Source organism: Myotis myotis, unplaced genomic scaffold, assembly GCF_014108235.1.
Source record: "Myotis myotis isolate mMyoMyo1 unplaced genomic scaffold, mMyoMyo1.p scaffold_m19_p_5, whole genome shotgun sequence".
Taxonomy (NCBI): domain Eukaryota; kingdom Metazoa; phylum Chordata; class Mammalia; order Chiroptera; family Vespertilionidae; genus Myotis; species Myotis myotis.
The window spans coordinates 48,414,359-48,429,251 of NW_023416357.1; the positions used below are offsets into that span (position 1 = coordinate 48,414,359).

Below are 14,893 nucleotides of genomic sequence, written 5' to 3' on the forward strand. Positions count from 1 at the left end.
GACGAGGTCGCTTCAACACTTAAGAGCTTTTTAAAAAGTAAAATAAAATAAAAGTAAGCAATTTAAAAGATAGAATGCTGTATTCCATACTTATTCAAATAGAGTACCACATCTAAAGTGTTGTATACAAGAATTTTGTTCTTAAACTTGTCCAAAAAACCATGAAGCTTGAGATAGCCTGGAAAAAAGTTTTTTAGATTTACCTAATTGAACTTCAGTTTGTGAATATTAAGACTGAAAGAAAAATGGATAAAGGAATATATGACACATATGGATTTTGGAATAGGATCAATGGTAGTATCCTACCAATCTTGAAACCTTAAGCCTTCAGAGGCATTTATTTATTCAAGCCTAAAAAGAAAAGTTCAAGGAATTACTGATGGTTTTATATTGATGACATACATCAGCAACATATTTCTCCTGTGATTGTGTGGAGGTTGAAAACATCTAGATTCCTATGAGAAGAAACTAGGTAGTATAGGCATCCCTCTAGTCAGAAATAGATAACAAAAAAAAACATGCATGTGTCCTCATAATATATTCCTTGGTACCACTTTTAAAGAAAGAATGCTATACTTGTTGGCTCATGGATGTCTGAATGAATTAAATAAAACAATATTTTTAGTAGAAAATTGTTAATTCTAATAAGCTTTTTCATGATAAGGCTAATTGTGCTTATGTCAAATAAACTTTTTCTAAAGTAAGTATCTTGTGTATGTGTAATGAGTTAATTATTTTGTGTTTATAATTTTATATCTAATTTACCTCTGAAAGATAACATTGACACTTAAATTTTCAAGTTCAGGTTTCTTGGAGTTATACTCCAAAGCCCTACAATACACATATAATTATTGTTTACAAAAATTCCAATTTGAATCTAACCTTAATCCAATGATACATACAGTCCAGAGACCTTTATTAATCTGTTTTACCCACGAGGAAATTAATTCAGATTTTTTAAATTATAAAACATTTTACTTGTAGATAATGCCAGAAATAGGACAAAAATCTCAGGGTATTTGACTCTAATCTGTTGCATTTTCCAGTATCATATTATCTCTGTGGTGTGTTACATGATTACTCAAATTTTCAAGTTTAAAATTTTTAAGGTCAATACCTTTATACTTGATCTTTTCAGTTTCTTAAAAGGAGATATGTTCATCGTTCATAATGAATTAGAAGATGGGTGGATGTGGGTTACAAATCTAAGAACAGATGAACAAGGCCTAATTGTTGAAGATCTAGTAGAAGAGGTGGTAAGTTTTGTTCGGTTCTTCTCATTCTCAGAATTTTAAATTTCTGTAAAATTGTGGAACTTGTCTATAAACAGGGAAATTATCTATGAATACATTTTTATCTATAATAAACCTCAATTTACAAATTTTTATTAAAATGTATTTTCTATTAGTGATAGCTATTTATTTATTAAAAACATAGCCAAGATGGCATATTTTGATCTATAGCTGCCAATTTTCAGGTTTCTTAAGTTTCTAAGAATTAAAAAAAATGTATTAGCATTTGTGCTTATTTGTATTCTTTTTGTCTTCTTGATATTCCTCATAATTGATGTTATGTCACTGATCATTGAATCTCAAATTCTTTGTCTCCCAAATCTACGTATAATTTTCTAGTAACCTTGGAAAAACTCAGTTATATTATACACATATTATCATATGGTTCTACATTTTAAATATTCCCCTTGTTTTTATTGTCATCACATAATACATAATACATCACATAATAGTAACAGTATAAGTAATCATGTTTGCATATTTTCAGGTAGGAGGTCAGCATTCCAACAGCATTTGCATTTCAGAGACAGTACTAAAAGTATCACTGAAACATAGCAAGCATTATTTTACAAATTTGGAATAACCTTGCCTTTTGGATTTGTCCAGAAAAATGGAATGTTTTTTTGTCACCTTTTACAACCCTCAGAGCTAATGTTTTTTTTTTTTTTATTTTATTTTGTTTATTTTTCCTTGATTTTTATTTTTATTTTTTTTATTTTTTAAATATATTTTATTGATTTTTTACAGAGAGGAAGGGAATGGGATAGAGAGAGAGAAACATCGATCAGCTGCCTCCTGCACACCCCCTACTGGGGATGTGCCCGCAACCAAAGTACATGCCCTTGACTGGAATCGAACCTGGGACCTTAGAGTCTGCAGGCCGACGCTCTATCCACTGAGCCAAACCAGTCAGGGCTTTCCTTGATTTTTAGAGAGAGTGGAAGGGTGGGGGAGAGAGAGAGAGAGAAAGAGAAAGAAATAGCGATGTGAGAGAGATAACATCTATTGGTTGCCTCCCACATGTACCCCAACCAGGGCCAAGGATTGAGCCTGCAACGGAGGCTTGACCAAAATGGAACCCGGGACCCTTCATTCTGCAAGCCAATGCTCTATCCATTGATCCTACCCAGCCAGGACTAATGTTTTTAAATTATGTCATGAACCTGGAAATAAGCTATGAAACCTGTGCTCTGATTGTTCCGGGAACACAGCAGTGGAAAATATTTTTCTTTGCTATTCTCTTGTCTGCCTATTCTGGCAGCCAGATCTTGATATGTAGAAGTAAGTTATATGAGGAGTTAAGGAAATGGTATGATATATTCTATACTCATAGTCACATAGTTATTTAGTAGAAGAGCCAACATTAGAATTTCGAATCCTTAGATTAGTATTCTGTGTTCTACAGTAGGAGAGATATTTATTCCATATAGGCAAGAAGTGTTCAAACTGAAGAAACTTACTACCTGTATTGGTTTTACTACAAAATTTCTTAAGGTAAAGCTTTTATGTTGGAATTTTCTCCTCCTGCTGTAATCCTCTGCCCCCGCCCTTTTTCTGGTTATTTAAAGGAATTACAGTATAATTAAACTTTTCCTGAGTGTTTTGGAATTCTGGGTCAAATTTAACAAGATATACTTTATTAAGAATAAGTGAAAGTTACCTGAAGAGTATAGAAAAAAAAAGTTGCTCAATTTAAGATAAGGAGACATGACCTAAAATCTATACAAGGAAAGGGGGAAACAAAAGAGCGAGAGAAAGTTAACTCAGTATGAGTAAACAGTGTGATGTGCCTTCTAAAAATGAATATAGTAATACTTTAAATTACTAGTGACCTAGTTACAAGTTGGAGTTACAAAAAATATTTTACTCTAATATTCAGAATAAATTTTCATAATTATCTTCATTGGAATATAGTGATGATTCCTTGTAGATTGAAAAGCCATCAAAGAAGGTCTAGATTTCAGGCATTCAATTCAGTTGGTGATTGGATTTAAATAGTTTCCCACTCTGAAACTCTAATTACAGTTCTCCAGGCACATTTAGACTTTCATGTTTTAACTCTAGAATGTAAACTGAGTTTTGTCTCTGACTCAGTTATGTATCCCCATTGCCTTGAATAGTGTCTGGCATTAGTAGGCATTCAGTAAATGTTTGTTGAATGAATGATTGTCTCTGTGTCTGTTCTTTTCCGTCTTCCTTGACATTTCTGCCCTGCTAGGCTGCCTTGTAAAATTGATCATCTTTATCCGTTCAGTTTAGGTGTTGCCCTTTCTTTCACAGAGGTTTTATGCATTTCTAGATTTTCTTAGGCTAAATTGTTCCATCTTATGTTTCCATAGCACCTTAATTTTATATTTCATTACATTATAAAACATTGATTTATTGTGTAAACCTCTTCTGTAGAGATTAACTCCTTTTGGACAGTGGTAATATATTACGTTTTTATGTAATGTTTTCTAGTACACTGCTTTGTAATATAATGGGCATTCAGTGAATGTTTGATTTTAGTTTGGTTAGGTATTTAATGAGTGAGAAGTATATCCATATATACAGTCAGGTCATTTTCTATTCTCTTTCATTATTCATTGAAAACTTAGTGCCAGGTACTAAGCTTGGTAAAACTACAGTTCAAGTTATACTGGGTATGGCAAAAGATTTACAGTGTTCACATGGAAAAATAATACAATAATTAGCTCTGTGTTTTGTGCACTCACAGCTATAAACCTATTCTTGCCCTTCCCTGTATTTTCAGTGAAAATTATATGCCTAGCATTGTGTTAGTGGTTGTGTTGGTGATGAATGTTAACAAAGAAGCACTAAGAGTTTAAGATGCTTATAGTCACTATAATAGAATGAATAACACTGGTATATCTTAAATAATAGGAGTGTCAAATAGAGTAAGATAAAGTTCAAAAGATGATAAAAAAAGGATGTCCTTTCTATTCTAAGGAAAATTTCATATTTACATTTTAGGGACTCAGTTCCTCACTTATAAGATGGTGTTTCAGATAGATCCTGTCTAGATGGTTTAGGTTTTAACTAACAGGAAGCAGTGAGTGGAAAGGACATTTTAAGTAAAATAAGTTACAGTGTTGGGAGAATGTAGATAAGCAAATAGGTAAGTTATGTGTGACAGTGGAATAGATACTTAAAGAGAATTGTTAGCATGAGAATGGAAACATAGGTTTGAGTCATATGATAAAGGATTTTGGTTGTAAAATGAGGAATTTGTTAGGCAGTAGAGGGGTATTAAAGGTTTAGTTTTAAAAAATGTATTTGTTTTCATCTTGGTGTTTCTTAATGTAAGACAAACTGATGAATCCAGATTGGAGTGGCAGGGTAGGGCACTAGTTGGGCTACTGTAATAGTTTAGGAAAAGAGCCTGAATTAGAGTAGTCACAGTAAGTAAGAAGAATAAGGAGAGAGTTTTTGTAAAGACATTTCTGCAACAGAAACACCTTTTTTAATATATATATATATATATAAAAATATGAAGGGCAGGGGAGAAATGTTTCAAGGAATGATTTTTATTATTTTAAAAATAGATTAATAGTTAATTATATAAAATACTGTCTTAATGTCTTTCCCTTTAGGGCCGAGAAGAAGATCCACATGAAGGCAAAATGTGAGTTTGTATTAATTATTAAAAGGGGGGGGAAATTGTAAACCTACTAATTGGGTAACTTTGGACAAAAAATATTTTTTTAAAAATTAATACTTTGCTTGAGAACCTAGTGATAAAGTGTTATTTTTAAATAATGAAGGTGGCTTATACCTATATATAACTTTTATATCACTAAAGACTCTTCAGTAAACATTACATTAATAACATTATGAATGTCACAATTTCTTATATTTATTTATTGATTTATTAGTAGCATTTTTTGTTTTCATCACCATCCTTTTTTATGTATTTTACTAGAAGCCCGGTGCACAAATTCATGCACCAGTAGGGTCCCTCGGGCTGGCCTGTGGGATTGGGCCAAAACTGGCTCTCCAATATTCCCGAGGGGCCCTGGATTGTGAGAGGGCACATGCCAGGCCGAGGGACCCCACCAGTGCATGATTGGGGCCAGGGAGGGATGCGGGAGGTTGGCCAGCGGGGAGGAACCATGGAAGGGCTCTAGGGCGTGTCCGGCCTGTCTTGCTCAGTCCCAGTGGGCCAGACCCCAGCAGCAAGCTAACCTACCAGTTGGAGCATCTGCCCCCTAGTGGTCAGTGCACGTCATAGCGACTACTCTACTGGTTGTCTGCCCCCTGGTGGTCAGTGTATGTCATAGCAAGGGGTTGGGCGGCCTTAGCATATCATTAGCCTGTTACACTTTGATTGGTTGAATGGATGACCGGACACTTAGCATATTAGGCTTTTATATAGGACTAGAGGCCCAGTGCACAAAATTCGTACACTCGGCAGGGTGGGTCCTGTCAGTCGGACATCCAGTGGGAGAGGCTCTCGCTACCGCGGCTGTGCTTGCCAGCTGTGAGCCGGGCTTCTGGCTGAGCAGCCCTCCCCCTGTGGAAGTGCACTGATCACCAGGGGACAGCTCATGCGTTGAGCATCTGCCCCCTGGGGGTCAGTGTGCATCATAGCGAGCAGTCGTTCCGCTGTTGGGTCGATTTGCATATTAGCCTTTTATCACATAGGATGATTCAAGTATTTGAATGGGTGGGTAGAGAACTTTTCCTCCAGATCATTGTTCTTTCCTATATAAGACTCTGCAAGGACTTTCTTTTCATAATCTTTTTAGGCTGATTTTATGTATCTTGTAAGGGCTAATTCAAAGACCAAGCATTACTACACTGATACTTGCCACATTCGTCTTTTATATTCCAGAAGTTATTAACTTTAAACAATAACCTCTTATGGGAAATCACTCTATATGGTGTTTCAGCTTTGCTTTAATTGTATTATTGTTCTTGAAAATCTTAACTTTGTGGGTTTTTTTATTTTTTTTTTATTTAGGGAGAGGGATTTGTTGTCCCACCTACTTATGCTTTCATTGGTCGTTTCCTGTATGTGCTCTGACCTGGGAACCAAACCCGCAACCTTGGCTTATCAGGAAAACACTGTAACCATCTAAACTACCTGGCCAGGGATAAGATCTGAACTCTTAATCCCAATTCTGTTCGACTCATTTTAATAAACTTCATCTTCTAATATCTTTTTGGTGGAACACTTTTTCATGTCATTCTGTTAGCATTAATCGGTGGAATTTAAAGCTTGCCTCTCAAATATTTGCTTATTTTGTTTCTGATCATTAGAACATAAAACATTAAGCTAAATACTACACTTTATTTAGTTCCCCACCCTTCCTCCAGTGGAATATATGAGGTTTTTTTTTATGAGTTCACTTTCTGTATCTTTCTATGTTGCTGCAAAATAGGCTCCATCAGTGAAACCGTACCTTATTGACTCTATTAGTTTGAAGTCTCCCTACTATCAGGAATTACAGATTCTAATGAATGCCTGGAGGGTACATACAGATAATATAAACAAATGAAATGGACTAGTTGAATATCTCATTTTTTTCAAATTAAAATATCCTTGATCCTTATTTTCTCTCCTGATAGAGATCAAGGTACATGGAAACAACATTGTGGTAATAAACAGCAACTGGCACCCACTCTTTACATTAGGGAAGACTGAGGGGATTAAAAAACTAGAAAGTATTTGCTTGCAGTATGGTAACCCCTCTAACTGATGTGTGCAAGAATGGGAGTCTAGTGTTGTGAAATCCTCTTGTATTTCAAGAGCAGCTAGAAATCTATATTTTTATCCCTATTAAAATAATACCATATATTTATTTTAAAAAAGAAAAATGTCAAGTGTTAGTAAATATTTAAAACAATATCCAGTTTTCTTATTCCCACTTTCACTTGGAAATCATTTTTTATTTAATAACATTTCAATTCAATTTTTTGAACTTTATAATTCTCTATTCATTAAGTATTTAGCATAAGCTAAATTTGCATTGTTGGTTTATGTATTTGTCATCTTCTAATTTCTTAAGGTAGAGACTGGCAATGAAACATCCTCAGTAACGCCCATCAGTGCCCTTTGAGATTAAATAGGTGGTATAACTTCAGCTGTGGTTTTTCCAGCTCCCTATTTCTGTAATATAGGTGCAAAGTCCTGATAATTTTATCTTCTAAAACATTTCTTGAATGTTTGCCTTCTTCTCAATCTTAACTGTATTCTAGTTCAGGCTCTTTTTATCTCTTACCAGGACTTGATGTAGCAACAGCCTCCAAGTTGTCTTCCTTAATACTTTAGCTTCTGCAGATCCTTTCTTCTAATAGTCAGAATTATCTGTCTAAAACATGTATCTGACTGTATCACTTTATCACTTAAGACTTTTTAATGGTTCTCTACCATCTTTACCTGGTAGAACCTAAAAGGATTCTCTGATCTAGCTCTTGTGCCCTTTTCTAGTGCTCCCTCTTATCATTTCTAGTATTATACTCTCCAGCTTGTAGATCTTCAAATGCATACTATTGTTTTTCTCCTTTGCACAAGGTACCTCCTAGGCCAGAAATCTCCTCCATTGTTTTTGGTTAATTCCTATTAAAGACTTAACTCTTCCGAAGAAGTCTTCCTTTACTGTATGCTCTCTACAGAATTGGTGCCCCTTCTCTGTTATTCCAAAAGTGCCCTGAGCACATAATTTTCTTTCACTATGCTTTATTACTTTTTCTACATTGTTTTTATAGTTATACAGTATTTGTGTCACTTTTTCTTACTAGTGTGGGGACTTCCTAAAAAAACAGATTGGTTTTTCTGTTAGTGGTATAAACTGTGTGCTTGAAATATTTACATGTTACATATAGGGAATAAATGTATGAATGAAGAAACTCAAATCTAATCCTTTCAGAAAACGATATTACCGATTTGTTCTCTAAACTTCATTTGCTGTCCGTCCTCCTTAGAATTCCCTTTTCCCCCTTTATTCTAGCTATGTAAATATAGGATTGGCCTTGGAGGTCATTTAATCAACTCTTCCCTGGAATATAGAAATCCTGTCTTAGCATTTGTAGTAAATAATCATTTAGAATATAATTGAGTGCAATATAGAACCTTACTACTTTTTAACACCACCCAGATTGCTCCAGTTGTTGTATATTTGGCTTTGCATTGTTCATAATTTGCATTGAGAGTCCCAGGAGATCTGTTAATGGTTAGCATAGAGTTAAAGAGATAATTTAAAAGTTTAACTTTCCATTCATTCACATTTCATGTGAAAAGGTAAAAATTCAGTTACATTTTAATACTTTGATCAGTAATAGCATGGCTAGTTTAAAACAGTGTGAATAGCCTCTAAACCTGTAACATTGGATTTTAGACCACTTATATTTTTATTCTGGTAGTATTTCTACTTTATGCCACTATTAAAGGCAATTGTAGACCCGAAGAATATATGGCAAAGTGGTAGAGAGTTGATCTGGAGTTGTCATCTATTAAATCTTATTTTCTGATTTTCAGTAAACTCTGAATCAGCCTTATTTTTTAATTTTTATTTGAAGAGAGAACTTATCACATATTATATGGAAATTCACTTTGAGAGAAATATGAGAAGAATGTCTACCTTTTTTTTTTTTATTCTGGTTAATTTTAGTTAATTTTAGTTTTGGTGGGCTCTACCTATACCACCCCTTCCTTCCAATAAAAAGAAAAGAGAACACTAGCTGTGATGTAAGGATGTAACAGTTTGTCATTATCAGGATTAAAATCATTGCTGTTTTTGTGTTGGTAATTAATATGGAAATTGTAGTTCATACTAGATTGTTCCTAATTTTTCTTTTGTTGAATTTATGCATGTTTATAAAGTGTTATAACTTAGATGTAAAAGGAATGAGATAATTGATCACTTGTATTGCATTTATTTTATCAGTTTGAATTATACTCAACAGCCAAAAATACTGTTCTCTTTTTAAGATGGTTCCATGGGAAAATTTCCAAGCAAGAAGCTTATAATTTACTAATGACAGGTACTCGTATATTCACTTGTCTTTTCTGATGTCTTCATTTAAAAATACTTTAAAAAAGCAAACCAACTATTTTAGTATGTTATTTTGCCTTTAGCATTCATTTGATATTTATGCATATTGTAATTTCTTACCCAGCACTGAGAAACTTGTGTTTTTGTTTTTTGGTATTTTTCATTGAAAGCATACATGCAGTATAACATTCAGTAAAGTATGTTTTCCTTCTGCCTCAGGCCCCTGTCCTCCTCTTCTCCAAAAGCAGCACCAGATGTGAGGGTTTTTGTTGTTGTTTCTGAAGCTTTCTGTCTCTTCCTTACCCCTAAACACACCCTACACATACCACCCCACACACACTCATAGAAACATACAACATACTTTTTTTATATTAGAATATACTTGGGGAAATTGTGTCATATCTGCATATATAAATTTTCATTTCTCCTTTTTAATGATCATGAGCTTTCCATTGTATAAAAACCATAATTAGGATCATTGTTTTAATTATTATTATTATTTCTTGCTATTTACCTGCAGCAAATGTTACTGCATTTATCTTTCTGCACTTATAGAATTATGTAACTGGACTTTTAGAATATATTAATTTGAACATTTCCCAAATTGTGGTTATAGAGATATGCAATGTAACAACTGACTTCTGTTGTGGGTTTATATTTAAAACAAAAACTATTCTATCAACATCCTAACTAAATATTTAAGACAAAATTATTTAACTACCAAATATTTCTTCAGCAAACCATGCCATATTAGGATCTGAAACAAGTTACATGCGATCTGTAATTTAGAATTCTTCGTCCTTTAAAGAACAACCAGAGTTCAAGAGTTTCTATGTTTTCTGTATGTGGTAAATAAACTACTGATTGTTAAAGATGTTATCCGAGTTATTTGGAGCCATAAGGCATTGCATTTTAATGTAGTTACTGTGTTGCTCTTTTGAAAAATTTGAGGCAGTTTTAGAACTGTTCAATTTTATTGTGAGGATGTCGGTTAACTAGGTTAAAAATAAAGAACATGATAATGCTATTTGGTAGTAATGAAGGCCAAATGCTCAACCAAAATGACATGTTATCAGCTTTCAATGGGACCAAAATATTTATTTTGTGAATTTACTGAATTTTGGGTATAAGTTTATATGCACACCACCAAATACTTGTACTCACTGTTGTTTTTATTTTTATTTTTTTAATTTAAAAATATATTTTATTGATTTTTTACAGAGAGGAAGAGAGAGGGATAGAGAGTTAGAAACACCAATGAGAGAGAAACATTGATCAGCTGCCTCTTGCACACCTCTTACTGGAGATGTGCCTGCAACCAAGGTACATGCCCTTGGCCGGAATCGAACCTGGGACCTTTCAGTCCGCAGGCTGATGTTCTATCCACTGAGCCAAACCGGTTAGGGCTCACTGTTGTTTTTAGGCATATTAAGTTGAAAGGAGGTAAACTTAATTTCCTTTCATTAATCTTTTGTTTTTATTGGATATGTGCTCTTTAAGAATCTTGTGATTTTTCTCCCCTGAAAAGTACACAAGCACGTGCATACACAATTTTGCATTAATTCCAATTATTTATATTGAACATGAAATGACTTGGTAGTAAGTGCCTGGGTGGAATGATTGGAACAACTTGTAATTTACATAAAAATTAAGTTTGATATTTTGAGTGTTCATTGTGTTTTCCTAAAAGCAAGCAAGTTCTGATTTATGTCATTAGGATTTAAACAGAGAGAATGCAAATGCATCTTAGTATTGAGTCACTGCCAATTAAAGATATCAAAAAGACGTCTCTAAAATTAATATGAAGATATTTTATATATAATGATTTGCTTCTATATGACTTTTCAGGACTGTAACTATTGAATGAAATATAGTGCATGTGTATTGATTTTTATAAGTTGTGCAAATATTTCAGTTGTTTTGAATTTACCTTTGTAAGCTTTTGTCACCATTTTATTATAGTCTCTACTTTTTAGTATTTAATCAGAAGCATTGATAAAGTACAGAATATTCTTAAGCAAAATTCACTGTAACTTTTTTGGATTTTTCTTTACTAAATGGATTTACAAAAAAAATGGCGTTTTTAACTAGTATCCCCTAACTGTGCTTAGATTATTTTTTTCCAAGTTTGACAGGTATTGACATTATTAACCAGTAGTCACTGTTGCAAACTTCTGTCCTGTATTATATAATAAAGATAAGCAACGTCATGGGTTTTGTGACTCATAACAAGAAAAAAAAATTTTTAAGTCTTAAGATTATCTTTATTATAAAATAAGTTCCTGGTGAAAATTAGCATGCATTTATGATTTTTGATTGTACTATTGTAATTATATTAATTAATGCTTTTTATTTGATAATTAGGGGATAAAACTAATAGCTTAATTTTTACAGTTGGCCAAGTCTGCAGTTTTCTTGTGAGGCCCTCAGATAATACTCCTGGTGACTATTCACTTTATTTTCGGACCAGTGAAAATATTCAGCGATTTAAAATATGTCCAACACCAAACAATCAGTTTATGATGGGAGGCCGATATTATAACAGGTAAGTTGAGAGAAAATTTTTAGTTCTCTTTTACTTTTGCAAAAAATAGTCAAAATCTCAGTAATATAACTATCAGATTAAAAATTAATATTTGACTTTTTAAAATCTAAAGGTATAAAACCTTTAATAATTTAGTAGTAATGTCCAAGAATTCTTTAGACATGAATATAAATTAATAACTTATTTTCCTCAAATTTATACAATTTTTTGATTATTTATGAACAAGCTATATGCAACAAATTTGCCAGATCATTATCTATGGGAGAGCAAAACACTTAAGAAATGAAAATACATTCTTTAATCAGTGAGTCATTTTAATAGGAAAAAAGTTGTTAAAGAGTAACCAGAGTCTTACTACAAATGTAATTGGATTGTTCTCAAATTGATATTTCTTATTTGTAATTATTGAATCTTCTCATCTTTAAAATTCTAAGTAAACTCTTTGCTTGCAAAACTCAGAATGGATTTTAGTCACTTGATTAGGTAATCTATAATAATAAAAGCATAATATGCTAATTAGACTGTATGTCCTTCCGGACGACCTTCCGGGCGAAGCCGGGGCTGCGAGGGAAGCCCGGGTCCTGAGTGCCTGCTGGCGGCTGGAGGGAAGCCAGTGGTGGCAGCCGGGGGAAGGAAGGCCTACTCTTGCACGAATTTCGTGCATCGGGCCTCTAGTAAGTTAATAAAGAAACCATATGCCAGGATGTCACCTGTTTTTTCCTGCATAACAGAAAGTCATCTTTTTTGTTTTTTTTAAAATATATTTTATTGATTTTTTACAGAGAGGAAGGGAGAGAGATAGAGAGTTAGAAACATCGATGAGAGAGAAACATCAATCAGCTGCCTCCCGCACATTTCCTACTGGGGATGTGCCCACAACCCAGGTACATGCCCTTGACCGGAATCGAACATGGGACCTTTCAGTCCGCAGGCCGATGCTCTATCCACTGAGCCAAACCGGTTTTGGCAGTCATCTTTCATTTTATATTGACTATAAAAGTTTTCCCTTACTGGATAACTCTAGGTAGTATTGTTTTCCTATTTTGAGTTTTGCATAAGCTAAAATGAAAGTTCAAATATGGTGTCTGTCATTCTTTGTTCCATTTAGAATTTCTCCCAATTCCAGCTTGACCTTGAGTATATAGGGATTCACGAGCTGGTTTATTTGGAAAACACAAAATAACAAAAAACACACACCAAAAACAGTTCTTACTGCTTGTGAGAAGTTACTAGACACTTATAAAGTATCAAATGGAAGATGTGAGTCTACAGATCTTTTGCACACCTTACAAATAAGCTGCTGAGTACCTTCTACATTATAGTCTGATCTAGACATTCTCACTGCAATTTGAGCTCTTTAGGAAGGTAAATTAATATTCCCCAGCCCTAGCTGGTTTGGCTCAGTGGATAGAGCGTCTGCCTGTGGACTGAAGGGTCCCAGGTTTGATTCCGGCCAAGGGCACATGCCTGGGTTGCAGGCTCGATCCCAGTAGGGGGCGTGCAGAAGGCAGCTGATCATTGATTCTCTCTCATCATTGATGTTTCTATCTCTCTCTCTTCCTCTCTAAAATTAATAAAAAATATATTTAAAAAAATATTCCCCATTGTCCAGTTTTCTGGGGATTTAGAATCTATAAAACTGAATTTTAAACACATACTCTTAACTGAATTGATAAATGCCTATCTTGACACTTTTCTAAAAGATAAAATAATTGCCTTGGCCAATGGCTCAGTTGGTTGCAGTGTTGTCCTTTTGGATGTTTCTCAAAATCATCAATAAGGCTTACAATAATCCTACATGTAAGATTGCTCCTACTCTTTCTTTTTTTTTTCTTCGGCTTTCATCTGCTATATATATGTTTTATGACCTAACTATATTATTGTCATTATAAAAGCAGAATATGTAAATGATTTGATGATAAAAATTCTTAGTTTAATACTTGCTAATTCACTACTTGCTAATAAGTAAATGTCATCTCATAAATGCTCTTATTAAAAATTTAAAAAGTAGACTTTTAATTCTTTTCTTAATAGTGACTTTTAAGTATGTGTATAAACAATTGGAATCTTTGACTAAGGTATTCTGATTGTAAACCCATATTAGGAACATTCTTATTTTTCTAAAATAATATGACTATTATGATTTTATAGTCTGTTAATGTATTCTGGTAATATGCTTTGGAAAAAATTGTAAACAGATCACTTTTACTATGAGACAGATGATAACAATGTAAATAATTTTTATTTTAACAGTATTGGGGACATCATAGATCACTATCGGAAAGAACAAATTGTTGAAGGTTATTATCTTAAGGAACCTGTACCAATGCAGGTCAGTGTTTTCTTTTTGCAATAATTAGCATTTTATTTCAAAATGCATTTTTGGTATATGTATGTACACACTCATGCATTTAAAATTGGATTGAATTTAAAACTTTATATTTTTCCTGATTGTCATACTTCTTTTTGTAATTGGGGTACCAGGAGCGGTTAGCACTTAAAACATATTATTCCTAAAAGTCACAGTGTTATGTGAAGTCATGCAGTAAAAACCGCAGAGTAATGGGAAAAGTGTGGTTAGGGGCACAACACTAAAACTTCATCAGTGACACTTAAAGATAAGAACCTAATAAAAATCTATCATAGTTTTTACACATATTAAGTAGTTAATAAATGAACGCTACAATAAATATGGCATTTTACCTTGAAAAAGATCAGGTTTACTTGTGGAAGTCGCCATTGGAAGGGTTTTGAATACTATGAGGTGGAAAGAAGAGGATTACCTGAAATAGATGGCATTATAACACCAGATGTGGGTAGATGAGTATAGCATATAACACTCGGGGCACTGAGGGGATCTGAGTTGTGTTTTGTATATTCCCCATATTTCAATCAGCTGGTTGCAGTTTTCTGCATTTACCGAGTGTATCTCACATATGTATCTGTACATAAGCAAACAGGACTTTACTTTATGCTTAAATTGGTTCCTAATTTTCCATTATGTTGGGACAGATTTAAGTTTACAAAATGTCATTTGCTGTAAACTACAACAAAACCGA

At 33.6% G+C, this 14,893-nt stretch overlaps 1 protein-coding gene across 5 annotated transcripts in view; it reads left to right on the top strand.

Annotated features, from left to right (window-relative positions):
* RASA1 (RAS p21 protein activator 1) overlaps positions 1–14,893 on the top strand; it is a 107,825-nt gene that overhangs the window by 55,783 nt on the left and 37,149 nt on the right. For all 5 annotated transcript variants that reach the window (XM_036307975.1, XM_036307974.1, XM_036307977.1 and 2 more), the window contains 5 exons: positions 1,139–1,256; positions 4,886–4,917; positions 9,226–9,278; positions 11,684–11,834; positions 14,088–14,166. In XM_036307975.1, the coding sequence (XP_036163868.1) occupies positions 1,139–1,256; positions 4,886–4,917; positions 9,226–9,278; positions 11,684–11,834; positions 14,088–14,166 (433 nt within the window). The remainder of the gene's footprint in view (positions 1–1,138; positions 1,257–4,885; positions 4,918–9,225; positions 9,279–11,683; positions 11,835–14,087; positions 14,167–14,893) is intronic.